The sequence below is a fragment of the Odocoileus virginianus genome, chromosome 4 (assembly GCF_023699985.2).
Source record: "Odocoileus virginianus isolate 20LAN1187 ecotype Illinois chromosome 4, Ovbor_1.2, whole genome shotgun sequence".
Taxonomy (NCBI): domain Eukaryota; kingdom Metazoa; phylum Chordata; class Mammalia; order Artiodactyla; family Cervidae; genus Odocoileus; species Odocoileus virginianus.
In genome coordinates this window covers 86,052,106-86,080,023 of record NC_069677.1, presented here as the reverse complement: position 1 = coordinate 86,080,023, position 27,918 = coordinate 86,052,106, and the positions used below count along the sequence as shown (strand labels likewise).

Below are 27,918 nucleotides of genomic sequence, written 5' to 3'. Positions count from 1 at the left end.
TCCAGCTGCAGGATACTTTTATTTTTTGGCTGAGCCCCCTAGCACATGTGATCTAGTTCCCTGAATAGAGGTCGAACCTGTGCCCCGCTCCTGCATTGGAAGCACGCAGGAGTCTTAGCCATCGGACCGCCAGGGAAGTCCCCAGCTGCAAGAAATTTAGTCATTTTTCCTCTGAAGAGCTGATGGCATCTCCCACATGTTGTTATCCTTTCGGTTTGGTAAAGAAAGCTGCTGTCCCTCAGTGATGGACCAGGAAAGCAAGAGAAAGCTTTTGGTGCAGATGCATTTAACAGGCGGAGGCTGCCTCCAGGCAGAGCTTCCCTCTCTTCTTAATCCTGGCTGCGCCTTAGATCGCCAGTGGAGCCCTCAAGAATCCTGAGGTTCAGACGGCGCCACAGACCAAGGAAGCCAGACTTGGGTGGCAGGACCCGGGCGTGATATCTGGCAGCTCTTTGGGGGGCCTCAAGGTGGAAAACCCCTGGTCAAAACAGCTGCTCTTCGACCTCTTAAAACATCTTCCTACCGGACGTGACCCACACCTGTGTTACTACAACTCTGCGTCGATTCACCTGCAAGCTCTCCGCGTTGTAAATCATCCCTTTGCCTCTTTCCCGTGAAGAGGGAGGCGGGCTCCTTTTCCGGTTAACTGGGTTGTGGACGGAGCTTCCCAGGTGACTCAGTGCTGAAGAATCTGCCTGACGATGCAGGAGACGCGGGTTCGGGAAGGTGCTCTGGAGGACACGGCAACCCGCTCCAGTATTCTTGCCTGGAGCATCCCATGGACCAAGGAGGCTGGCTGGGGCTACAGTCCACGGGGTCGCAGAGAGTCGGACACGACGGAGCACACACACGTGCACGACGGAGCACACACACGTGCACAGGCTGTGGATGAGACAACAAAGAACCAAGTTCTTTCCAACTCTCTTTCCTGCTGCAGGCCTGAGCTGAGGGTCGTCCTCCCACCCGCAGGGGCTCCCCGCAGAGGTGGGATGTGCGGGCCCTGAACTCGCCCTCTGGTCTGGCTCAGCTGGGGCAAGGGGCGCTGGTGCAGCCTCGCCTGGGGGCTTCATCTGCCAGGGTGACGGACGGCATCAGGCGTCGCGGAAGCAGCTGTCAGCTCTGCTCAGCGTGACGCAGCCGCGCCGGCGCCGGGGGCCGCGCCCGTTACCACCGTCGGCCACGGCACCAGCGTCTCTCGGGCTAAGAGGAGCCTCCAAACGTGTGACGCCTGCTGCGGGGACGGCACGTCACACATCTCAGCCAGCAAGGCCCATTTACTCCCAGGTGGGAAAGGACCACAGCAGCACCCCAGGTGCTGAGCGGGCAGAAGCACAGACCACCGAGGAAAGGTACTTCTTTTGCTTTGAAAAATCAAGAAGGTAACCTATGTGTTAACCAAACTGCATATAAAGTGAGATTGGAACCCTTCCTCCTCCCAAAAATAACATTAAAAAAAAATTTTTTTTAAAGGAAATATGCTGAAACAGTAGCAAGGGTTTCCTTTTGGTGGTGAGATGGGTGATTTCCACCTCCAAGCCAGTTTCTTTTGTCCTAATTCACTCTAGTCTACTATCTTTCTAGAAAGAGCATTATTACCGTTAAAACCTGAAAGCAAACATAACAAACTTCCAAAAGTTAATCAACTATTTAGGAGCCAAGTTGATCAAATCATCCAATACACTAAAACCTAAATGGAATAAACCTTCTCAAAGTACGGTCTCCTCTAATTCTGGCTGTAGGAGAATCCACCGTCAAGTGTCTGCATTTTTATACAAATATTCCGAGGCGAGAGTCACTCATTTTCACACTAGGTAGCACTGAAAGTGAAAGTTGCTCAGTCTTATCCGAGTCTTTGCAACCCCATGGATGACACAGGGCTCCCATCTCAGGAATTCAAGAAAAAGAGAATGTAGTCTATTAAGATGTTCACATCTCTGAGGTAAAAATGTATCCTAAATACAAGAGGCGACATATCTCTGGAGACCAGTCCACGTGTATCTTCCGTTACTGAAATCCATTTCCGTCGGATGCCACTGGTCTCAGGTGCCTTCAGGCACAGGACAGGTCTCATTGGGGTCCTTCTCCGTGCTCACCGAATCGGGGCCGCTTCAGCTCCGGGGGGCTGACCTGAGGGTCTGCAAGCATCTCTGAGGCTTAAACACACAGGGTTGGCAGGTGAGTGAAGACATCTCTAAAGTTAAGAGCTGAAGTTTACGAGATAAATTTCGTGTCCAGACAAAGGAACTGGACTGCCTAGCCAGGTCCTTCGTGGATCTGAGGGGGAGATGTGACCCAGCAGTTCGCAGCCAGGGGTGGCTGTGCCCTCGAGGGGCAGTGGGCAGAGTCTGGTGACACTGCAGAGTGTCACGAGGAGGGGGAAGGGAGGAGCGCACCCAGGGGTGCTGCTACGCTGCCTGCATCCAAGGACAGCCCCACAGCCAGGAGTGATGCCCACAGCGCCAACCAGACTAGACTGGGAACCAGCTCTACACCGTCTCCCCCAGGTTTAAACAAGCCTGGTAAGATGCATCCTTTTTTAAAGCCAGGTTTTATTTATTTTTATTTATATGGCTGTGTGGGGTCTTAGTGGAGACACACAGGATCTAGTTCCCCAACCAGGGACTGAACCCAGGCTCCCTGCATTGGGAGAGTGGAGTCTTGGCCACTGGACCACCAGGGAAGTCCCAAGACGCATCCTTGCTTTCTCAGAACGGACTTAAACTCAAGCGGTGTTCATTTCCAAAAGAGACGAGATTCTCTTTAATTATATTAGACCAGTAACAGTGTCGCTTGAAAGTTAAAGTATTAATCACTCAGTCGTGTCCAACTCTTTGTGACCCCATGGACTACAGCCCACCAGGCTCCTCTGTCCATGGGATTCTCCAGGCAGCAATACTGGAGTGGGTGGCCATTCCCTTCTCCAGGGGATCTTCCCGACCCAGGGATCAAACCCGGGTCTCCTGCACTGCAGGCGGATTGTTTACCAGCTGAGCCACCAGGAAAGCCCACAGTATTGCTCACCTGATTGAATTTCCTCTGTGGAAGGGCTGGAAGTTATGGGGGTTGATATGGAGTTCGGTGGAGAATCTGTCTTTAAGGGTATTAAGTTTATTCTCCTGGATTAAAAAGAGAAGTAAAAGGTCGTGAGTGTCACAGGGATTGACTGTATGTGGTACCAAGGTTCCAAGGAAACACAGCTATCAGCTGACATCACGGAGGCGCTGAATACTGTGTCAATGTGCCTCCTTACTCAGTAACCAAGGACCACTTACTCAGTTACATCGGCACATAAATCAGTCAACCAGTTATCTAAAAGCTTCAGAATCTGTGCTTTGTGAATTTTCAGTGACACATTAACCACTCTGCTAGATGCTTCATATAAAGCCTACTGGCCATGGCTTCTGGTATGGAAGCTCTAAGACACGGATGGTTCTTTTTTTAAAAAATCCAGTCTCAATTCTCAACAGTCACTTTTTTAAAACTCTAACTGCAAGAAGTTCACAAGAAATTAAAGGGGGGGAACTTTAATACCAAAAAGACTTCAAACACTGTCCCACTCCCCTCCCCCACCTAGAAGCGAGGTGGACGGAGGTCTGAGCGAAGATGGGGCCCCACAGATGTCAGGAAATGTCTCTCCGGCCGCCGTGTGGGAGACCACACGGTACAGGGTGGGGGGCTGTGTTGTCTCAACCTCAAGGATGCTTTCTTTCTGCATCCGAGTGCTCACCGGGGTGTGGGCTTGCTCCAGGCCTGCAGGGTGTTCAGGGTGACCCTCCGGGATGGCTGGGCCTTGGTGTTCTGACTGCTGGGCTGCAGGGGCTTCTCTTTAGGGGGTCCTGCCGGGGAGACCCTGGAACCGGGAGCGGCCGCGGGGGTGTCCTTGGCCGCCGGGGGGGCTGGAGACTGTTTCACCTGTGGGGGGGTGGCAGAGGGACTGTTGGGGTCCTGGACTCTGCCGGTGGGGGTCCCCTCCCCTGGCCTGGGTCCTGGCGAAGACCCCGAGGGGGTCTGACTCTTGGTTTTCTTTGCTGTATCAGGAGTTCGCACGCTCAGAACCGGCTTCTCTTTCAAGGGGATTCCAAGCTCATCTTTCTCGAACGTCACGAAGGAGCAGTAACCGTCTGTGGAAGAGATGGCCAGGAAGGCCCCGTCGCTGGACCTTCATTCCCAAAACAGAAGCAGAAGGGAGGAAGTTTACCGAATGCTGTAGGCCACTCTGGGCGCGCTCATCACCAGGCAGGAAAACAGAAGTTCGAACACCGTCCCCAGCTTTGTTTGAAGGCAAGAGTCGTCCGGGGGAGGGGGCCTGGCTGAGGAAGGACTCTTGGAGCCCCTTCCCTGCCCCCCCATCCCCTGCACCACTGCCTCAAGCTTCTCAGGGCCCCAGTGTCTCTGCCTCTTCACAAAATCCACCGGGGAATCTAGGTGAGACGGCCTCCTCTCGCCCACCAAGATAAAAAGAGGACAGGAAGAAGATCAAGAGTTACAAAAAGCAGGAACTGGCTGGCTGGCAGGGTGGCCAGGCCCAGGCTGGGCCCCAGCGGGCGGGAGAGACGGAGTAAGGGACCCGGGGGTGCTAAGAACCCCAAGCAGGAAGGCCAGAGTGGCGACCCCCCAGGATGGGCCTGTTTCCGGGTCCCCCTCTGTGTCTGGGCTTCCCTCCTCTCGACTCTGGCGGGGAGGACTCTTGCGAGTCCCTAGATGACCAGGGAGCCCAGGTGTCTTCCCCTTGGTTTATAAGAATGGGAAGAATCCACAGGGCGATCTGTGTGGCATCAACACCCACTGACATGACCACCAGAAGCAGTATTGTAGCAAGTGAGACACAGATTTCCTTTTAATGTTAATCTTTTCCAAAAAAAAAAAAGCTGGTAAATAAGGGCCAACCAAGCCAACTGCAGGGCTGCTCCAGGGGAGGGTGCGTCCTCACTGCCCACTCACCAGGAAATGTCGCTCAGGGTGTGGTAATGGATGTTGGACACGTAGCCGAATGGGAACAGCTGCTGGGTGTCATAGAGAAGCACTGAGTCCTCGGAAGCCACCGCGAACACCAGGCGGTAGGGCAGGCTCACCAGCTCCACGCCCGCTTCTGGTGATGGGCGCACAGGGGCAGAGACGGTCAAACAAGCCAAGCTCTTGGAGAAAACACCTTTCCACCCCCACCAAAGCCCGCTCCCTGGGGACGTAAGTGACATAATTTCATGAAAGACTAGCTTGCTGTATGCTTTACAGAATTCAGTTTTGCCTTACTTTATATACGAATATCAGAATCCAGGGCTTCCCAGGTGGCTCAGATAGCAAAGAAGCTGCCTGCAGTGTGGGAGACCGGGGTTTGCTCTCTGGGTCGGGAAGATCCCCTGGAGAAAGAAATGGCAACCCACTCCAGTATTCTTGCCTGGAGAATCCCATGGACTGAGGAGCCCGGTGGGCTGCAGCCCATGGGGTCACAAAAAGTCAGACAGGACTGAGTGACTGACACCCATGTAAGAATCAAGGAGAACTACACATGAACCAATGAGGACACCATGTTATGATCCGAGACTCACGGACACCTGAGATCCGAAAAGAAGGAAAGGAAGATGTGTGGATGAGGCAAGTCACCCTGGGGTCAGCACCTGACGAGGAAAAATCAGGGTCATGTAGAAATGTCTCATCAAGGGGTGTTTTCATGCTGTGTGCGTGCTAAGTCGCTCAGTCGTGGCCGACCCTTTGTGACCCCATGGGCTGTACCCACCAGGCCCCTCTGCCTGCGGGGACTCTCCAGGCAAGAACACGGGAGGGGGTTCCCATCTCCTCCTCCAGGGGATCTTCCCAACCCAGGGATTGAACTCAGGTCTCCCGCATTGCGGGCAGATTCTTTACCAGCTGAGCCACCAGGGAAGCCCAGGAATACTGGGGTGAGTGGCCTATCCCTTTTCCAGAGGATCTCTCCGACCCAGGAATTGAACTGAGACCTCCTGCATTGCAGGCGGATTCTTTACCAGCTGAGTTAGCAGGAAAGTCATTTCACATAAAGGTTTAGAAAGTTGAAAAGTTTCTGTATCTAGCCTTGGAGTAACAGGGACCAACTGACAACTGACCCTGAAAAAATTAAAATACCTGATAGAATACTGAAACCAGAGTTTGGGGGACACTGTCCATGAGCCCATGAAGGACAGCAATCTCGCAGAGACAGGAAGCAGGAGACCCAAGCCCTTTCACTGCCCCTGCTTTCTGCCTGGAGTTTCCAGGCCCCACAAAGGTGGAGGGAACTCAGGCGGCGGCCACCAGAAACCCCGAGCTGAGAGCCAAGAGGCTTGGCGGAGCGTGTGGTGGCGGGGCACAGAGAGAGCTGCAGGGGCCTCCCGAGTCTTCAGCTGATGCTGGCAGTGCATGCATGTGAGAAAACTATGGGAAAGAAAGAGCCATCCCTAAGGAGGCCAGCAATCAAACAGACAGACAATCCACTGGATGGGAGGAAGTATCTGCAACTGATGCTACGGACAAGGGCTTAACTTCCAAAATACACAAACAGCTCATGCAACTCAACAACAACAACCAAAACCCTATCCAAAAATGGCCAGGAGACCTAAACAGACATTTCTCCAAAGAAGACATACAGATGGCCCATATGAAAAGATGCTCACCATCGCTAATTACTAGAGAAATGCAAATCTGAACTACAGTGAGGTACCACCTCACACTGGTCAGAGTGGCCATCATTAAAAAGTCTACAGACAACAAATGCTGGAACCAGGGAGCGCAGCCAAAATTTAAAAAGAAAAAAGAAAAAATGAAAATACATCTGCATCCACTAAGGTAAAATCCCCACAATGTCTAATAAAAAATTATCAGGCATGCCAAGAAGCAGAACAATACCCATAATGAGAAAAAGGTTAATCGAAACCAACCCTTTGTACACAAAGCCATTGAAAGAGTTGTTTTAAGAAACTGTAGTCTATGTGTTCAAGAAGCAAGAGGAAAGCAGATACACATAAGGAAGAACCAGCTTGAACTCTGGAGATGAAAACCACACTGTCGCAGGTAGAAAATACACCGGACGGCACCAAGGGCAGGTGACAGAGAAGAAAAGGTATGCGAACTCAAAATACAGCTGTAGAAACTATCCAAGATAAAACAGTGGTGGGCAGGGGGCCGAGCTGGGGCAAGTCAAGTCAACAGAGCACCAGTAAGCCGTGGGTAACTTCAAGCAGCCTGATACACGCGTAGCTGGAGTCCCTGAAGAAGAGGAGAGAGAGAGAGGATGACAGAAGAAAGTATCTGAAGAAGTAACTGGCGAAGTTCCCCACATCTGGGACTTTGCTGGAGGTCTAGTGGCTAAGATTCTGTGCTCCCAATGCAGGGGGCCTGGGGTTCAATCCCTGGTCAGGGAACTAGTTCCCTGGTGCCTCAACTAAAGATCCAGCACCCACAACTAAGATTAGGTGAAGTCGCTCATTCGTGTCTGACTCTGCGACCCCATGGACTGTAGCCTACCAGGCTCCTCCATCCATGGAATTTTCCAGGCAAGAACACTGGAGTGGGTTGCCATTTCCTTCTCCAGGGGATCTTCCCGACCCAGGGATAAAACCTGGGTCTCTCGCATTTCAGGCAGATGCTTTACCATCTGAGTCACCAGGGAAGCCACTGACTGGGTAGAACCAAATAAATAAATATATTTTTTTAAAAAGCTCCCCTAATTTGATGGGAACTATAAATGTGTAGATCTAAGCCAGCCAATGAACCCCAAGCATAAGAAACACAAAGAAAACTGTGGCAGGCACACAGCAGCAGGACTACTTAAAGCCGCTGACAGACAGAGAAATCTTCAAAGCAGCCAATGGAGGGAAAACAGTTACACAGAAATCCAGTTCATGTATCATCTTTACTGCACAGGAAGTTGATGATGAATGATCGTCAACCAAGCAGCAGAGAAACAATGAAAGCTACTACTTTCATTCGTTTAAAGTTGCTTGTAGCAAAAAAGAAGTGTATTCTAGACAATGCATAGGCTGACACGTATTTTGGTAACGTCAGTCTTTGCTCCTGAGAGGGGTCAAATAGAAGCAACCCCGCACTCACCTCTTCCCTCCCTGCCCCGGTTACTTAACACACCTGCTTCCGCAACCGGCCTCAGCTCAAAGTAGACAGGGCAGCAGCGGACAGCGAGTGTTGCCTTCGCAGGACACGGAAGGTGGGCGATGGGCCTAGAAGATGAATTACGGTTTTGCAAAAAGGCACCGTCAAGTTAACAAAAGCAAAAAAAAAGAATGGGTGCACGTCTCATATATTTGTTTAATCACCTACCTTTTAAGGTTTTTCCTGGAGAAAACATAAGTCGTGTTCATTACATTTTCACCGGATTCCACGCACCCAGCTGGAGAAGCAGGAGAGGAAGGTGAGGCCTGTATTATTAACAGACTGTTCACCAGCAGAGACGCACGATCATCAGTTCTGGTTTATGTTAGATTCCCCGGAAAGATTATTTCCTGGCCAGTGTTTGATGGTTGAGGACAAGTGCAAACATCTCATCCCTGTCTGGGCTCAGCCCTTACTGCGGTTCTAGCGACCTGTCACCCCGAGTGTCACCTTCCAAGGGGGCTCCCTGGGAGCCCCTACTGGGCCTGGGAAGGAAGAACAGAAAGCAGGGACCCCGGCCTCAGCAGACCTCTGCCTGGGAATCCAGCCAATCCCTGTGGTGAAGCACTGTGATCAGACCCTCGGCTTGCTGTCCTCCCCGATTCTGACCCCAGCTGCCACCCAAAGCCTGAGACTTGGGCTTCTTCTCTCTGCCTGATGGCGCCCCGAGGCTGCCAGGGAGCCAGCCCTCCACTGACATCTCCAGCCCCTGCAGAAGCTGCCTCTGCCCTGGGGAGCAGTCCACATCTGAGAGCTTACCGCAGGCTATACTCAAAACCAGGTCAGATCCTGTTGGAGAACGCCCGTCACACACAGCTACTCTTGGGAACATCTCCCTGTTTTACACTGACATTTCCACACAGCCACACAGTCTTCCACAAGACCATTCCATACCCCCTGGGGAGGGCAGCAGACAGAGCCAGTGTCTCCCTACCCTCTCCCCCTCACCCATCCTTCCATCCCCAAATAATCCATCTTAACAAACGATCAGGTCATTGCTAATTTCCTCCATGCTCACATAATCATCACAACCAGTTATAACTCAACTTCAGGTATATTATACAGTGGCTTTTTAAAATCTATTTTACAAAATGGGATATTATTCACACTTGTGCTCGTTACCTGCATGGCACCAATGGATCCTTTTCTTAGTAGCTACCTACTGTGCACTGGTATGAAAATACCGTAATTCATCCTCTCTAAGTGAGTATTGCTTTTTGGTGGTTTTTTTTTTTTTTTTTTTCCAACTACAAACCATGTTTGCAATAAACACGCTTGGACAAATATCCTATGTACTGTTTTCATTTCTTAACGAAGTGAATCTCAGATGACTCAGCAAAGCAGATGCACTGAACGGTTACCAGACTGCTTTCCAAAACTGCTCTGATAATCCACACTCCCTCCAGCAATAGCCATACCCACACCGGTCAGCCATAGGTATTTTCACTGTTTTTCAGTGTGAAATGACTAGAGCCATACCTAACTTATATCAAGGTAGCCGGGACTGCCTTGACTGTTGCTGGGTTCCCGAACACTCTCCTGTGTGTGCTGATACCACATGCAGACCTGCTTTTCTGCACACTGCCTTTTCTATCTGGCTCTCATTTCTCTCTTCCAGATTTTTCCCCTTTGTTTTTTTGTTCTTCTTGCCAATTGGAAGAGCGCTCACATACGATATCATTTAGCACTTTCTTTCCTGTTCCATGAACATTATTTCCCAGCTCCATAATATGACTACTGATATTGCCTACTGCATCTCTTGCCCGTAGGCAAGCTCTACATTCTATAGCCAAGTAGGTCATTTAAGAGCTTCTGGGTCTCCAGTCTTTTGCTTGATCTTCCCCAGTCCTAGAAAGGCCTTCTAGATTTTCTGGTAAGAGTTTTATATTTTCACCTTTTATATTTAAGTATGGAGTTCACCTGAGATTTATTTTTATATATAAGCTAGGAGTTCAATTTCATTTTCTTCCATACATCTGGACATTCCAGTATTCTTCACTCACTAACCCATTCTTCCCACTGAAATACCCTCAGGTTACCTACTAAATTTCCTTTTATCCCAAGATCTATTTCTGGATTCTGCTCTGGTCCACTAATCTGTATGTTTATTCCTATAGCAATATGGGTACAGAGGAGCCTGGTGGGTTACAGTCCACAGGTGGCAAAGAGCTGGACATGATTGAAGTGACTGAGCACCCATACCAATTCCATACTGATTTGATAACAGTTATTGTTGTTCAGGCACTCAGTTCTGTCTAACTCTTTGTGACTCCATGGAGCACACCAGGATTCGCTGTTGTTCTTCAATATCTCCCTGGGTTTACTCAAACTCATGTCCATTGAGTCAGTGATGCCACCCAACGATCTTGTTCTCTATCGTCCCCTTCTCCTCCTGCCTTCAATCTTTCCCAAGATCAGGGTCTTTTCCAATGAGTCAGCTCTTCGCATCAGGTGGCCAAAGTATGGGAACTTCAGCTTCAGCATCAGGCCTTCCAATAAATATTCAGGATTGATTTCCTTTAGGATGGACTGGTTTGATCTCCTTGCAGTCCAAGGGACTCTCAAGAGTCTTCTCCAACAACACAGTTCAAAAGCATCAATTCTTTGGCACTCAGCTTTCTTTATGGTCCAACTCTCACATCCACACGTGACTACTGGAAAAAACCATAGCTTTGACTAGACAGACCTTTGCCGGCAAAGTAATATCTGCTTTTTAATGTGCTATCTAGGTTGGTCATAGCTTTTCTTCCAAGGAGCAAGCGTCTTTTAATTTCCTGGCTGCAGTGATCATTCACAGTGATTTTGGAGCCCAGAAAAATAAAGTCTGTCACTGTTTCCGTTGTTTCCCCAACTATTTGCCATGAAGTGATGGGACCAGATGCCATGATCTTAACTTTTTGAATGTTGAGTTTTAAGCCAGCTTTCTCACTCTTCTCTTTCACCTTCATCAAGAGGCTCTTTCATTTCTCTTCACGTTCTGCCATAAGGGTGGTGTGATCTGTGTATCTGAGGTCATTGATATTTCTCCTGGCAATCTTGATTTCAGCTTGAACTTCATCCAGCCTGGCATTTCACATGATGTACTCTGCATAGAAGTTAAATAAGCAGGGTGACAATATACAGCCTTGATGTACTCCTTTCCCAATTTGGAACCAGTACATTGTTCTGTGTCTGGTTCTAACTGTTGCTTCTTGATCTGCATAACAGGTTTCATAGGAGGCGGGTAAGGTGGTCTGGTATTCCCATCTCTTTAAGAATATTCCAGTTTGTTGTGATCCACACAGTCAAAGGCTTTGGTGTAGTCAGTGAAACAGAAGTAGATGTTTTTCTGGAATCCTTTTGTTTTTTCTATGATCCAATGGATGTTGGCAATTTGATCTCTGGTTCCTCTGCCTTTTCTAAATCCAACTTGAACATCTGGAATTTCTTGTTTCACAAACTGTTGAAGCCTAGCTTGGATAATTTTGAGCATTACTTTGCTAGCAAGTAAAATGAGTGCAATTGTATGGTAGTTTGAACATTCTTTGGCATTGTTCTTCTTTGGGATTGGAATAAAAACTGACTTTTCCAGTCCTGTGGGCACTGTTGAGTTTTCCAAATTTGCTGGCATATTGAGTGCAGCACATTCACAGTATCATCTTTTAGGATTTGAACTAGTGTAGCTGGAAATCCATCACCTCCACTAGCTTTGTTCACAGCCATGCTTCCTAAGGCCCACTTGACTTCACACTCCAGGATGTCTGGCTCTAAGTAAGTGATCACACCATTGTGGTTATCTGGGTCATGAAGATCTTTTTTGTATAGTTCTTCTGTGGATTCTTGCCACCTCTTCTTAATGTCTTCTGCTTCTGTTACACCCATACAGTTTTTGTCTACTGTACCCTTCTTTGTGTGAAATGTTTCCTTGGTATCTCTAATTTTCTTGAAGGGATCTCTGCTGCTGCTGCTGCTGCTGCTGCGTCACTTCAGTCGTGTCCGACTCTGTGCGACCCCATAGACGGCAGCCCACCAGGCTCTGCCGTCCCTGGGAATCTCCAGGCAAGAACACTTGAGTGGGTTGCCATTTCCTTCTCTAATACATCAAAGTGAAAAGTGAAAGTGAAGTTGCTCAGTCGTGTCAGACTCTTCACGACCCCAGGGACTGCAGCCTATCAGGCTCCTCCACCCATGGGATTTTCCAGGCAAGAGTACAGGAGTGGGTTGCTATTGCCTTCTCTGTGAAAAGATCTCTAGTTTTTCCCATTCGGTTGTTTTCCTCTATTTCTTTGCATTGTTCACTGAGGAAGGCTTTCTTATATCTCCTTGCTATTCTTTGGAACTCTTCAGATGGGTATATCTTTCAGCATTCAAATGGATATATCTTTCCTTTTCTCCTTTGCCTTTCGCTTCTCTTCTTTTCCCAGCTACTTGTAAGTCCTCCTCAGACAGCCATTTTGCCTTTTTGCATTCCTTTTTCCTGGAGATGGTTTTGATCACTACCTCCTGTACAATGTTATAAACCTCCATCCATAGTTCTTCAGGCACTCTATCATATCTAATCCCTTGAAGCTATTTCTCACTTCCACTGTATAATTGGAAGGGATGGGATTTAGGTCATACCCGAATGGCCCAGTGGTTTTCCCTACTTTTTTCATTTTAAGTCTGACTTTGGCAATAAGGAGTTCATGAACTGAGTGACAGTCAGCTTCCAGTCTTGTTTTTGCTGACTGTATAGAGCTTCTCCATCTTCAGCTGCAAAGAATATAATCAATCTGATTTCAGTATTGACCATCTGGTGATGCCCATGTTTAGAGTCGAGTCTTGTGTTGCTGGGAAGAGAGTGTTTGCTGTGACCAGTGCATGCTCTTGGCAAAACTCTGTTAGCCTTTGCCCTGATTCATTTTGTATCCCAAGATCAAACTTGCCTGTCTCCAGGTGACTCTTGACTTCCTACTTTTGCATTCTAGTCCCCTATGATGAAAAGCACATCTTTTTTTGCACTACAGAATCTCTGACATTCAGACAAGGAGATGCCTGCTCAAGTGTTACTCTCCTTTCATATGTGCTACATGCTCAGTTGCTCAGTCATGTCGGACTCTTTGTGACCCTGTGGGCTGCAGTCTGCCAGGCTCCTCTGTGTACGGAATTTTCCAGGCAAGAATACTAGAGTGGGTTGCCATTTTCTTCTTCAGGGGATCTTCCGGACCCAGGGATTGAACCTGCATCTCCTGCATTGCAGGTGGATTCTTAACCACTGAGCCACCTCGGAAGCTGACTGCATTATTCTTTGCATTTACTCAGCTAAACAAATCTGAGATGTCATCCAATTAAAAAAAACAGAAAACCACAAGAAACAACCAAAAAAACCTGAAATGGGATTCTAATTGGAAAACAATGAGTATGTTAATTTTTAGAACATGAAATATCTATTTGTTCAGAACTTGTTTTATAACCATCAATCAATAAGACCTTCTAGTCTTCTTCATCAAGGCTCTGTGCCTCATTAAATTTTTTTCCTATGTATTCCCATGTCTTCTGGACTTTGCACTATTACGAATGAACAACTGTCCTTTTCACATTTCTAAGTACTTATTCTAGTGTAGCAGATTCAGATTTTATGTATTTTTACAATATCTAGCCACCTTACCAAATTCTTTTTTGATTCCGATAGTACTTTTTAAAATCTCTTGGATTTTCTAGAAACATAATCCTATCACAACGTTTTCCCTCTCCTTTTCCAATCTGTCATTGCATTTCCTGCATTTATTAACATCACTGAGAATCATTAACAGTGACAGCAGATACCTATCTGGTGTCCGATTTGAACTGAAAATGTTTTCAGAGCTGCCATTTAGAAAAAGGATTTGATACTGAGTTTAGTAAGTAACTTTTAATATACTCAAGCAACTATTTACTCTTGGTCCTGGGACCACCCCCCACGCCAATGTCATTCCCACATGCTCTCTGTTGTCCTTTCATAGTCTAATCCACACACATGTCTGTGTGATTCACACACTCCTGGGGGCCCCCACCCAGCCTGGCTGGAACACGCAGTGGCAAACCTGACCCGCGCCCTCCTGTTTGGCTGAGCCCTGGTTCACGTCACTGAATCACAAACAGGATGGTACCCGAGCAGTGGAGAGCAGGGGTCGGTCTCCTCTGAGACCATGCTGGCCATAGCACCGCCCTGGCTGATTCTGCTAGGCTCACCCTCTCGCCCTCCTGCAGACAACAAGCCTGACGTGTCCTCGCTGATTCTGCTGACCTGTCAGACTTGACCACTACACTCCCATAGGTTATTCCAACCCAACTTGTCTGCGTTTAGACCCTGTCACAACAGGCTGCTTGATCACTCAGAGTAAACATGATAAGGGCACTTTCTCGTGAGTTTTAGAACTGTGACCTCCATGTACATGTCTAGGGAAAAGAAATTTGTTAAGAAAACTTTTAAGCTGAATTTACCTAAGAGAATACATTTATCACTCTAGCCTAGTGCCTCCCAAACTTGTCTGTGTGTTAAAACCACTGGGGATCTTTTTAAATTCCAAAACCCAGACCACACACTCCAAACCAGTTAAAATACAATCTCGAGGGGTGTAGGACTCAAGTAGCAGGATTTTCAGAAGCTCCCTGGAGATTTTGGAATGGCTTTCCAGGTGGCGCTAGTGGTAAAGAACCCATCTGCCAATGGAGGAGACGTAAGAGGTGGGGGTTCAATCCCTGGGTCGGGAAGATCCCTTGGAGGAGGGCATGGCAACCCACTCCAGTATTCTTGCCTGAAGAATCCTGTGGACAGAGGGGTCTGGCGGGCTACAGTCCATGGGTCGCAAAGAGTCAGACATGACTGAAGCAACCTAACAGAGTTCAGTGTGTGGACAAGTTGGGACCACTGCTTTCATCAGAATTCCCTGAGCTGCAAAGAGCATCACAGATCAGGAGCACTGACACCAGCACTGCTGCCCTCCCGCCCTCAAATCCAAAGCTTCGTGAAACACACCTGGTGTGAGGAGCAAAGATCCATCAGGAGTGAAACTCAGTCTACGGAAGAACGACTTCATGCTGTCATCATGGAACATCCGGTAACTTCTCGCCTATAGCACACGAAATTTACATGTTACCCCGAATCTTCGCATTCACACTAAAGGCTTACCAATTCATATCTCTTTTTACTACATATTGTCATTCATTTATTACTGACATAATAATAGGTATAAAATTGAAACACATTACAAATCAAATAATCACACAGAACTGCAAAGGCCATCACTCTTGAACAGATTTCCCATTTTGGGTAAGGAAAGCTTTAAGTGTGTGTGTGTGTGTCTACGTGTTTGAAAGTGAAAGTGTTAAGTCACTCAGTTGTGTCTGCCTTTTTGTGACCCGCCGGATTCTTCTGTCCCTGGGATTCCCCAGGCAAGAATACTGGAGTGGGTCTACATGTTTGTGTGGTTCAACAATTATTAAATGAATACACCTCTGTAAGAACACACCCATGCTGTGAGCAGAGCTTTGCCTGGGAAATGAGACTGGGAAAAGGCAGGAAGGTGACGAGGAGCCCTTTTGTTTGTTATCTGTGTGTATATATTTAGAATCTCCCACTGAATGAACCCTTTTTAAACAGAAAATAGTAACCCCATCATCTTCCCAGACAATGCTGCTTGAACCCCTACATGGAATAGTTTTTGCTGCCATGCGCCTGATACTTTAGAAACACTAAGCATTTAATCTTCCAGACCCAGCCCAGCCCGCGGCCCCAGGACTGCTTTGCAGTCAGCCCTCCTTTGCTCCAGTAACCAACTTGCTCCCTCTCAGCTCCTTGCCTGCCTTAGTACTCAGTCATCTGACATCTCAGGACTAGGATGCTACCTTTATTTGCCGCTTCTTCCCAAAGATCAGAACCTTTCCCATTCCTGGGTACCAGCCCAGTGGCCCTTGTTGCCCCTCTACCTGCCTGGAAGGTGCCAGACCCCCCTCCTTCCTGTTACATAGGGCTGGGATGCTCCTGGTCAGCGGTTCCCGACCCTCACTGCACCTCAGGCCCCGGGGCCCTGGCTGCCTCCAGCCACATGAAACGCATCCCTGGGGCGCTGTCCAGGTGACTCCACAGCGCCCTCAGGACTGGAAACCACTGAGCTCCATCGCCTACTCCTCCCCTGGCCCCCAGAGGTCCCCACCCCCACTCAGATCAGCCCAGCCCCCCACGCTGAGACGCGGCAGTCTGCGAGGAAGTCACCGCAGTTCCGGTGTCAGGGCCTGGCCACCAGGGGCTTAGCCACAGGGTACAGAGGTGCTCACGACTTCCTGGGTCCCAACTTAAGCACGGGTGGGATGGGATGTCAGCCCTGTACCTCTCCTTCGGCCCCCACTCCAGACAGCATCTTGGAGACGTTAAAAGCCACGCGCTTCTTCTGTGTGCCATACACTCTCAGGACCCTGGATGGAGAAGACAAGTCTGACCCACCTCTTCCAGTGAGTGAACTGCGCTCCACACAGGAACAGCTGCGTACCAGCTAGAGGCTGCTTCAGCAGCTGGCAGCCTGCAAACCCACACAGGAACAGCCGCGTACCAGCTAGAGGCTGCTTCAGCAGCTGGCAGCCTGCAAACCCACACAGGAACAGCCGAGTACCAGCTAGAGGCTGCTTCAGCAGCTGGCAGCCTGCAAACCGCTGACCGAAGACCTCCACACTTAACTGAGTGACACGGGCAAAGACTAACAACTGAAAGGCTACCGCTAATGAAAGGGGAATACACCATAACTTCATTTTTCTACGGAATGTTTCAACTTGTCAAGGGAGATGAACTTCGGGTCTTGGACGTGTGGCCCAGTGGCCATCTGCATGATTGTCGTGAAGTTGATTTTGTGTGGAATGGTCTTGGCCTCAGGGATTGACAAGAGTAAGGAAAACACCAGAAGGTACACTGGTTTCTGGTAATTCATATTATTCCCCAAGCTGATCAGACTGTTTCACTCCTGAGTGCTGAATAAAACACGTACACCAGGGGATAACTGTGGTAGTCGAGTGGTTAGAACTCGGCCCTTCCACTGCAGAGGGCATGGGTTCAATCCCCGGTTGGGGAACTAAGATCCCACATGTCACTGGGGCAAAGCCAAAGAATTCACATATATCAGAAAAATAAATGACATCTGGAATGTTACAGGAGATTCTACAAAAGATAAACACTAATTCTTCCTTAGTGTTTTCATTCCAGGGTTATCTGAAATCCAGTTTGTTATACTTAAAAGTAGCTGTACGTGCTTAGTCACTCAGTTGTGTCTGACTCTGAGACCCCATGGCCTGTAGCCCACCAGGCTCCTCTGTCCATGGAATTCTTCAGGCAAGAACACTGGGGTGGGTTGCCATTTCCTACCCCCAGGGATCTTCCCCACTGAGATTGAACCCGGATTTCCCGTACTGCAGGCAGATTCTTAACCATTGAAGTCACCAGGGGAGGCACTTCTCAATTATGGCAGCAATAAACCTAACAGAAGACTTTAGTAAAATTGGGCTCTATATGCTCTATACTAAAACTGTCATTATGTATTTTTTTTCTGGTGATAATTTTCAATCTAAAACAAATCGGCAAATGGCTAGAGCAGGACCTTTATAAATCTGAGAAGCAAAGCCGAAGAGACATGAAAAAGGATTAAGACTAGTGAGCAATATGATTGGTAACTCTGTCATTTTGTTTTTGTTTTTTTGTAATTTGGCTAGGCCAGGTCTTTGTTGCAGCATGCAGGGTCTAGTTCCCTGACCAGGAATTGAACCCAGGTCCCCTGCAGTGGGAACACTGAGTCTTAACTACCGGACCACCGATGAAATCCTCCTGGCTTTTTTTCTAATTCTTTGTTCCAAGAACACAATTAAATTATTGTGTTTAATTACACCAGTAAATACAGCAACAAGACCTCCTTGAAACAAGGAGGAAAACAAGACAAAATATCTTCTTTCAAATTAATTTAAACAGAGTTATTAAAATCACTATAGCAGGAAACACTAATCAAAAAAATGAAATAAATATCCAAACTTACTACTAGGTATCTCTTCTTTCCTGAGTCATATTTATTAAAGACTTTCTCTTTAAAAGTTGCTAAAGAAGTTCAGATTTAACTCAGATATTTTTGCATTCATTCACCCACTCAATAAAGATTCATTAAGTACTAACTTTGTGTAAGGTTCTTGTCCTAATCAGTTTCCAATTTCTTACTCTGTTTTATGGATAACAGTAAAATAAAACACTTTTTACGAAATCAGGAACAAAAGAATCAAAGCTAGACTGTGGTTTATATTTGTTAAGTTGTAATAAAAATACCTCTGAAGAAAATTTCAAGCTAATAGAGATGAGGACACCTCATCAAATACTAACTTACCTGTCACAGCTCAGGGTAGCAACATATTGACCCAAGGGATCCCAGGTTACTCCTTGTACGTAACTTTTATGTTCATTAAAAATGGAGATCTTCTGGCCTATGGATAAAGCATACAACATATTACTAAAACCTGCTAATGCACAAATGGTATAAACTACAGTTTCAGTATTATTCCTTTGCTGTTCCATCATTCAGCAGCGGGCGATTGAGCCTCTGTACCAAACCCCACGTCAGGCTCTGGGGTCAAAGATAACTTCACATGGTCCCCCCTCCAGGGAGCTCAGAGCTCCCAGTGGCAGCTATGCACACACAATCCCCCTGGGGAGCAAGCGGAAAGACAGAATATGAATGGCAGGGGCGCGGGGGGGAACAGACCACCCCCGGGCACACACACGGACACCACGGGGAGGACGAGGGGCAGCCAACACAGCAGGGGTGAGGGTGGAGAAGGCGCGAGCTCGGAGTTCAGGTCTCCAGGTCAGGCAGGACGTAGGGGGCCAGTGGGGAGAGAAGGCAGCATTCTGAGCAAACCCACAGGGTGAAAGCCAGCTTGGCGTTCGGGGAAATGACAGGCAGCTGAGACCACTGGTGGTGCAACACCCCTGTGCACGCAAGAAGGGTTCTGGGGGCTCACAGTGTGGCTCAGAGCAGTGCTGAGCTGGGAAGTGACCTGCATGTTCAGGATGAAGCTGAGGGCTGAAGAGAGCACACAGAGCAAGTGTCACTAGTTGGAGGGGACCGGAGACCGGGCGAGAGACAAGGGCCTGCCCCAAAGGGAGGCGGGCCAGGATGGGAGGGGCTGCGGGGGAGAGATGTGGAGGATAAAACCAGCCGCACACAAAGACGACCTGGAAGAAGCGAGGAGGGAGTTAGGAAGCCTTGGCCAGACTTTGAGAAACAAAACTCTTCTGGGGGGAGCGCCCTACACCTGGTCACTCACTCTGGCGACCTCCTCACCTCTCACTCACTTGACCCTCTGCCGGGGGCACCCGCTCCCCACGCCCGCCACTGCCCCCTAAAATCGCAGGCCCCGAGGTCGCCAGGGACCTTAATGTACACACCACAGATGTCAGACTAACTGTCCGTCCCCCTCCCCTTCATGAGGCTCTTCTCTGTGAGTCTGCTGAGATTAGGGTTGAAGAAGCAGCTTCGGGAGATCTTCGGAGGTTTGGAGGGGATGATACTGGGGAAACAGGGGTGGGATTAGACCTCACAAGCAAAAGGGGCAGGGATCTTGGGACCACCCACCCGCCCCCAAAGGCTGCTGGGGACACATCTGCAGGGGCCCGGGGTGCAGCGTGGGGGTCTGTGACCAGCTGTGCTCAGTCTGGGACCCGGACCACAGTTGATCCTGAGCTGGGGTTTGTCTTGGAAGAGCAGGTGGATGAAGATGGTCTGTGTTCGTACACAAACCCCTTGGGGAGCAAGCTGGACAGGGAGAACATGAGAGGCCAGAGGGACCGACAGACCAGGAAACAGAGGGCTCAGCGGACTGCGGGGCTCCAGGAAGGAGATGAGCAAGAAGCGGAGGTACTGAGGGACCAGCCGGAGATGTGATGAGGGGGCAGGCCACCTGGCCAGATCTGTCGAAGGATAGGCCTTCAGAGACAGACGCCCAGCTCTGGGACAGCAGACAGCAGAAAGGACAAGAGCAGACCAAGTGGGCATTCTTCTTCAAGGGCCATCTTGAGGATGATGACTTCAACTCTGGAGTTAAAATCACTGCAGATGGTGACTACAGCCATGAAATTAAAAGAAACTTGCTCCTTGGAAGAAAAGTTATGACAAACCTAGACAGCATATTAAAAAGCAGAGACATTACTTTGCCAACAAAGGTCCACCCAGTGAAAGCTATGGTTTTTCCAGTGGTCATGTATGGATGTGAGAGTTGGACTATAAAGAAAGCTAAGCGCCAAAGAATTGATGCTTTTGAACTGTGGTGTTGGAGAAGACTCTTGAGAGTCCCTTGGACTGCAATGAGATCCAACCAGTCCATTCTAAAGGAGATCAGTCTTCATTTCAATGTATGACAAAAACTACTGTAATGATGTAAAGTAATTAGCCTATAAAAAAAAAAAAAAATAAATAAATAAATAAAGGAGATCAGTCCTGAATATTCATTGGAAGGACTGATGCTGAAGCTGAAACTCCAATACTTTGGCCACCTGATGTGAACAACTGACTCATTTGAAAAGACCCTGATGCTGGGAAAGACTGAAGGCGGGAGGAGAAGGGGACAACAGAGGATGAGATGGCTGGATGGCCTCACCGGCTCAATGGACATGAGTTTGAGTAAACTGGGAGTTGGTGATGGACAGGGAGGTCCAGCCTGCTGCAGTCCGTGGGGTCACAAAGAGTAGGACAGGACTGAGCGACTGAACTGAACTGAAGGTGATGGGCAGTAGAGGGAATCACAGCATATGCATATTCACAAATACAAAAACTTACTGACTTTGAATAACCTTACCCATGTTACACATTTAAACAAAGGCTTACAATAAAGTCTTAATACTCCTTAAAAACTGCTCCTCCCCCTGACCCTGCCCCCTTCTCTGTTGTCCCAGGATCAGCATGTCACGTGCTAATAAGTAAAATCAGGTTGCTCTACTACTCAAAGCCCTTCGGCAGCTCACGATTACACCTGGGATACAACCTGAGACCCGACCCGGGTGCCCCGGCCCACCACCACCCTCCAGCCTTGGGTCCTCCTTCCCCCTCCTGCTCCTGCACACCCTCGATTTCCTATTGCCTAGACACAACAAGCCGTTCCGGCCACAGGGCCTCCGCACCTGCTGCTCCCACAGGCGGGAACACTGTTCCCTGAAACAATGCACACAGCTCGCTCCCCAACTTCATTCCAGTCTCTGTTAAAACTCTATGTGTTCAGAGAAGACTTCTTGATCACCTGACTACTCTCTGACCCCCTCGGGGTGCTATCACTTCCTAACATCAGATGGATGTTTGCGTACTTATTCACATCCTGCTAGAACACGGCCATCATATTCGGGTATTTTCCAGCACCTGCAAGAGTGCCCAGTGTGCTGGCAGTGTTCAAGGTCATTACAACTGGCTTCAGAGGTGCTGGATGGAGTGTCCGCTGACACCGAAATATCAAGGTTTGGGGAAAGAAGATGAGGATACTGGTCACGCCGGTCCTCCCCTCGGCCGAAATGTCAGGGACTGATTAGAAAGAGTGTGACACAGAGGAGGCAAGAGAGGCTGCTTCAGTGGACGGCACAGAACTATTAACAGAAGAGAGGCTTTTACAGCATGGACGGAAACCGGGTGGATGCAGCGCTGAGACTGCGGGGGATGCCAACGCCACAGCCTGACCCCTGAAATGGGTATTTGGGCTGGTGGAGAATGATCAGATAAAGGAGAGGAGAGGAAGAGGTTTGGAAGAAAACACCAAGCTTGACTGCAGGACTGAGGCGAGGAAAAGTGGTTAGGCATTGGCCACCACTGCTATTTTCAAACTGTAGTTAACTTCTCATATGTTTACCTCCCACCTCCTCCTACACCCCTCCCAAACAGGTTCTTTCAAAGCAGCGAGGTATCCTTTGCTTTATTTGATGTCCTGAAATGTAAACTTGACCACAAAGTGAAGTGAAGTGAAGTGAAAGTCCGACTCTTTGTGACTCCAAACACTATACAGTGCATGAATTCTCCAGGCCTGAATACTGGGGTGGGTAGCCTTTCCCTTCTCCAGGGGATCTTCCCAACCCAAGGATCGAATCCAGGTCTCCCACACTGTGGGTAGATTCTTTACCAGCTGAGCCACAAAGGAAACCTGATCACACCTACCCCTATATTGAGCAGGCAATGCCCCACTGATGATGATGACTTGATAACCTTTCAAGATCCTCAGGTCCGTGAAGGCCGGGATCAGCCCTCTCCCTCCCCACCCCCTGCCCCGTCATGTCTGCACCCCCAGGTGTGCGGCGTCTACCTTGCTTTGGCATCAGCAACTCAGGACTCATAACACCACTGCTAAACCTCATACATTCCAACTGCATCCCTGGCATACGGGGATAACCCTTAAGCTGTCGAGCTAAACTTCTGTTTCAGTCCGCTAAAGAAACTCTTCTGAAGCGTTTCATGGTTCGGCTTTTCAGACACTTGGAATGTCGCTCCCCTAATAATGGGCTTTCGTGGTGGCTCAGACAGCAAAGACCCTGTCTGCAACGCAGAAGACCTGGTTCCAACCCAAGGTCGGGAAGATCCCCTGGAGGAGGAAATGGCAACCCGCTTCAGTACTCTTGCCTGGGAAATTCCATGGGCAGAGGACCTGGCGGGCCATAGTACACAGGGTCGCAGAGAATCGGACACGACTGAATGACTAACACTTGCACTTTTCCCCCAACAACAGCAAAAACACATCAGCTACCTTTACTAACGTCCCACATGATGGCCGTGTTGTCCACAGAGGCAGAAGCCATTAAATTCCCATCAGTTGCCCAGCAAATATCATACACGTCTTCTAAGTGGCCCCTAGAATCCAAAGAAGAAAAAGAAAAGAAAAAGCAATTCTTGTCTTGAGGAGAGAAAAACAAACAAATGTCAAAAATTTAAAGGCAAACTCAGGGCCCACGCATTGGGATTGTAGAATTCCCACTAGAACTACATTAGCTATATAGCTATATTAGCTGTAGCTATAAACTACCACCTTCAAGGAGATTTGTATCTTTAAAACTGATTCAAGTTTACTAAAAAAATTTTATGAGAGAAACTAGGAAAATCTATTTTAATGGCTTTTAATTAAAAATCCATTTTAATCCATATTTTTATCTTTTTAGGCCAGGGGTCCCCAACCCCCAGGCCATGGACTGCTACCAGTCTAGGCATTTAGACTTTTGTATCTCACTTAAAACCTTTAAGTGACTGCTACCAGTCCATGGCCTGTTAGGAACTGGTCTGGACGGCAGGTGGTGTTCTCACCGAGTGAAGCTTCGTGTGTATTTACAGCCACTCCCCGGCGATCGCATTACTGCCCGAGCTCCACCCACTCTCAGGTCAGCGGTGGCTCTGGATCCTCACAGGGCCGAGAACCCTGCGGTGAACGGTGCTTGCGAGGGACCCAGGTGGCAGGCTCCATGTGAGAATTTAATGCCTGAGGATCTGACGTGGAGCTCAGGCCATGATGTGAGCACTGGGGAGCGGCTATGAACACAGATTATCATCAGCGGGCAGGATGACCGTGCAAGACCATGATGAATCAACTGTCTGCAGATGCATATGCAAACTCTATCACTGAGCAGCAAGTGACAACTGTATAATTATTTCATTATATATTATAGTGTAATAATAATAATAAAGTGCACAATAAATGTAATGCACTTGAATCAGCCCGAAATCACCCCCACCCCCAGTCTGTGGAAAAACTGTCTTCCACGAAACCCGTCCCTGGTACCAAAAAGGTTGGGGAACCGCTGATTTAAACTATACCTGCATTACTGTCTCGCATAAGAAAAAGTTTAAGTGAGATACGAAAGTCTAAATGCCTATCAGCTGAATGCATTCAGGTAGGTCCTAAAGCTAACACCTTCGCAGGTCCCTCCCAAGGTTACCTCAGGGTTTTTACAACAGTCCAGTTCTCCTTGTTCAGCTGAGCCTCATCCTCGTCCTGAAAGGCAACCTGTTCCGGCTCCTTGTTATCATTCACCTTCCAGAGCAGAATGACAGCGTCTACAGAGTGAGTCAATTAAATGCAAGTCACGTTTTCCTGCACGGCTTTTCACTTCTGGGTTTTTAGGACATTAAACAATATCTACAGACACTATGGCCATGAGGATTTACCTCTAAGAATTCGGGCAGGAAAAGCAAGTTTCCCTTCCGAACAAAAACTCCAAAATCAAACTCATACCAGATCAGAGTTATACAAGGTCACCTTAAACAGAAGGGTCCCCGGGCCAGCAAAACATGACTGCAAAACGACTCTATTAACAAATACACAGGCATAACCTGACAGGGGAGAAAAAGCAACAGAGGCACCAACACAGGCGCTGGCAAGTCATTCCCCGCTGTGCAGCCTACAGAGTCACTGTCTAGACGCCTTGGTCCCCTCACCAGGCAGGCTACAGTCCGGGGGGTCACAAAGAGTTGGACACGACTGGGCAACTGAGCACACATGAGCACATAGGCCACTGTGAGGATTAAATGAGGTAGATGTATAAAGCACATACCACACGATGCCCGGCACATGGTCAGCCCATATATGCGTGAGTATGGTAAGTTGCTTTAGTCGTGCCTGACTCTGCGACCCTATGGACTTGTCCTATGTCCATGGGATTCTCCAGGCAAGAATACTGGAGTGGGTTGCCATGCCCTTCAGGGGATGTTCCTAACCCAGGGATTGAACCCGCGTCTCTTATGTCTCCTGCATTGGCAGGCAGGATCTTTAGTGCTAGTGACCTGGGAAGACACTCTCATGTATGTGTCAGGAGGAGACTAAAGGAGCTGGCTATATGGACACATGTGTTCTGGACCCGTGCTGCCTTGCCAGCTGCCCAGCGTCTCCCCCACCCCGGGCAGCTCTCACCCCCCATCTCTCCCTCGACCACACACTGGGCATCAGGGCACTCAGTTCCACCAGGTCTCTTTTCCTCCTCCTGCCAACAACATCTGAGATAAAATAAAAAATAAAAAAAAATTTTCTTTTTATTCTCACTTCTAGACTATTCTGGTTTTAAGAGCATGATAAAAAGATTTACTTTTTCTGTATAGCTTTATGCTGTTTAAACACAAGCAGAAAATACGAATCGATTTGTGCCCACCAAACAAACAGAGGGCCATTTCAACAACACTTCCCAGGCCAATTAATTCATTAATTACACAGAGACACAGAACAGACTATGATCACTTACAGATACTAAGCCAACAAGCCTAACAAGGTCAGGTCAGTTGCCTTGGGACTTAGAATGGTAAGCACAGACCTACCTGTCTCCAACCAGCCCAGAGGGAGTAAATGGGAAAGGGGTCACTTTCAAACAGCTCTTCTCAATTTAAGCTTACTGTCTTCCATCTGTTCACACTCCCCATAACATCATTTTACTGAACTATCTAAATGACAGCTTTAAAGGGTCAAGGCACCTCTGAAATGAGAAAGTATATCTAGCTCAAATCTCAGTATTGACTGAGACATGTGTGTATCTGATTTCTGAAGACTTAAAGTGAAATACTCACCATCTCCTCCCGATGCTAAAATTTCCCCATTTGGAGAAAAACGCACGACATTGACCGCTTTGGTATGGCGAGCAAGATTGGACAAAAATTCAACAATGGCCTTTCCATCTGGTCCTTTCTCTACCTTCCAGATCTGTTGATACAAAAACACGCATTCAGAGAAACATGTAGTGAGCAGGCTTCATACTGCACCTATTAAAACAACCCTGCACTGATTTTCAGAAAGAAAATTTAGTTTCTCTTTTGAAATGTAAGAGGAAGTAACTCCTATCTGAAACATAAACCACCAGTGCCACTGCCTCCCACCTCTTTCTTGTGCAAACTCTTCCCCTAGAGGAAACTGGCTCAGGGTTCTGAAATAATAACATCACCACATCCAGTGACATCAGTCTAGGTAACAGGACCCTAGGAAGAAAGTTGCTCTTTTGCCTTCATTGTTGACAATGAAGGCCCTGACAATTTATCTGCCTCAGCTAGATACACATATACATACACTTTGTGGCTCAGCTGTGTCCGACTATTTGTGACCCCATGGACTGTAGTCCACCAGGCTCCTCTGTCCATGGGATTCTCCAGGCAAGAAGACTAGAGTGGATTTGCCATTTCCTCTTCCAAGGGATCTTCCCCACCCAGGGATCCAACCGGCATCTCCTGCCTTTGTCAGGCGGATTCTTTACCGCTAGTGCCACCTGGGAAGCCCCTGGGCTAGGTAACTTCATTAGTACAATAATTTGTGATGAGTGCCTGCAGTGCGCATGCTCAGTCCTGTCCGACTCTTGGCAACCCCATGGACTGTATAGCCCACGAGGCTCCTGTGTCCATGGGATTTCCCAGGTTAAAAAATACTGCAGTGGGCTGCCATTTCCTCCTCCAGAGGGATCTTCCCGACTCAGGGATCGAACCTGCGTCTCCGCATTGGCAGATTCTTTACCGCCAAGCCGGCCACCTGGGAAGCCCTGAGTTTAACAGTCGTTATAAAAACACAAGAGTGGAGAATGCCGCTTCAACGTTGCTTCCTGGGCCCTTCCCACTCCCCATGCCCCGCTTACCCTGACAGCCGTGTCCACCCCCGCGGAGGCCAGCCGGTGGATCCTCCCGGCGGCTCCATACTGGAAGTCCAGGCTGTACACCGGCTCCTTGTTGTGCCAGGCGATCTCGCAAGTGATGACTTTCATCCTCCAGAGTCTTCAAGGAGCGAAACACAGTTCCTCAGGGGCGGGGTGGGTGGTAGGTGGCGGGGGGCGGGCGTTGGTTCTCCAAAGACGGAGGAGAGAGAGCTGCAAATGGTTGGTGACGAGGTGAATCTTCGAGCCGGGGACCAGGCACTGAACGCTGAAGCCTCAGCCAGGAGCCCTGCCGACCATTAAAGACGCTGCCCTGGGAGAGGATGTCAGTGCGGCCCTCCGACGCAACCCTCGCAGTTCCACCTCAAATGGTTCCCGGAGTCCGCGGCTGTTTTCAGTTTATTCTCCGAGTACGTCCGGAAAAGCAACGAGAAACGGACACCCAGGGAGGGGAAAGCAAGGCCCGGGCCGGGCCGGGCCAGGCTGAGGGGGTGGCGAGCCCGGGGGCCTGGGGGTGGGCGCCGCGGGGAGACGGCTACCGGGGGTGGGGGAAGGCCGGGGCCGCGGGGGAAGGGCTGCTCGGCAAGCCGACCGAGGCCGGGGACGAGGGGGCAGCCGGAACCGGACTTGACTGGGACCTGGCTGAGAGGAGGCCTCCGGGGACACTGGGGCCGGGCTGGAGGCCCGCCGCGCACACGCGCGCTTCTCCGAAGATCTTCCGGGTCCTCGCGGCTGGCCCTCGCAGAGGGCCGCTCGCCACCCCCACCCGGCCCCTCACCCCTCACCCAGGCCCGGCCGGGAAAGCGCGGGGACGCGAGAGTCCGCGCGGGAGAAGCAGTACCTGCAGGGACGCGCTCAGGCCGCTGAGCCGCCAGCTCCCGCCGCCGCGCGCGCGCAGCTTCCCGCGCGCTGCAGGCCCCGCCTCCTCGTGGGGCGGGGCTCTCGAGACTGCCCGCCTCGTGGGCGGGTCTCCACAGAGCCCCCGCCCCGCCGCGGAGGTGTGACCAGGGCCCTCGGACACTGGGCTGGCTCCCACCGGTTTATTATTTCCCTGCGGACCGACGCATCGGTGAAAGAATGGAGTCCGATCACTTCTTCCCTTATTAATTTATTCTTTTAGCAAACATTTACTGAGCATCTGCCATGTGCTGGACTCTATGCTGGACCTGGATACACAGTGGAGAGCGTAGCTGATGCAGACTTCA

At 49.2% G+C, this 27,918-nt stretch overlaps 1 protein-coding gene across 5 annotated transcripts; it reads right to left on the bottom strand.

The window, feature by feature from the left end:
* CHAF1B (chromatin assembly factor 1 subunit B) lies at nucleotides 1-27,638 on the bottom strand. Of its 5 annotated transcripts, none has more exons than XM_070466970.1 (14): nucleotides 27,555-27,638; nucleotides 26,699-26,926; nucleotides 25,650-25,782; nucleotides 24,035-24,152; nucleotides 22,855-22,958; nucleotides 18,468-18,564; nucleotides 16,446-16,530; nucleotides 15,095-15,188; nucleotides 8,287-8,356; nucleotides 8,062-8,186; nucleotides 4,942-5,089; nucleotides 3,728-4,159; nucleotides 3,022-3,116; nucleotides 1-2,153 (listed from the first exon to the last, which is right to left on the bottom strand). In XM_070466970.1, the coding sequence occupies exons 2-14, from the start codon at nucleotides 26,822-26,824 to the stop codon at nucleotides 2,068-2,070; spliced, it is 1,713 nt and encodes a 570-aa protein (XP_070323071.1). In that variant the 5' UTR covers nucleotides 26,825-26,926; nucleotides 27,555-27,638; the 3' UTR covers nucleotides 1-2,067. The 5 variants fall into 5 exon arrangements, with proteins under 5 accessions (XP_070323071.1, XP_070323073.1, XP_020769577.1 ...); XM_070466972.1 differs by having other exon boundaries at nucleotides 1-882; XM_020913918.2 differs by having other exon boundaries at nucleotides 8,095-8,186.
* Nucleotides 27,639-27,918: the final 280 nt, after the last annotated feature.

What these genes read in the sequence shown, in the direction of transcription:
- CHAF1B (XM_070466970.1), bottom strand. Translation starts at nt 26,824, where the DNA reads ATGAAAGTCATCACTTGCGAGATCGCCTGGCACAACAAGGAGCCGGTG. An exon ending in CCGGGGCAGGGAGGGAAGAG is followed by an intron (nt 5,090 to 8,061) that starts GTGAGTGCGGGG and finishes GCCCATCACCAG; the next exon opens with AAGCGGGCGTGGAGCTGGTG. An exon ending in ACCCTGAGCGACATTTCCTG is followed by an intron (nt 4,160 to 4,941) that starts GTGAGTGGGCAG and finishes TTGGGAATGAAG; the next exon opens with GTCCAGCGACGGGGCCTTCC.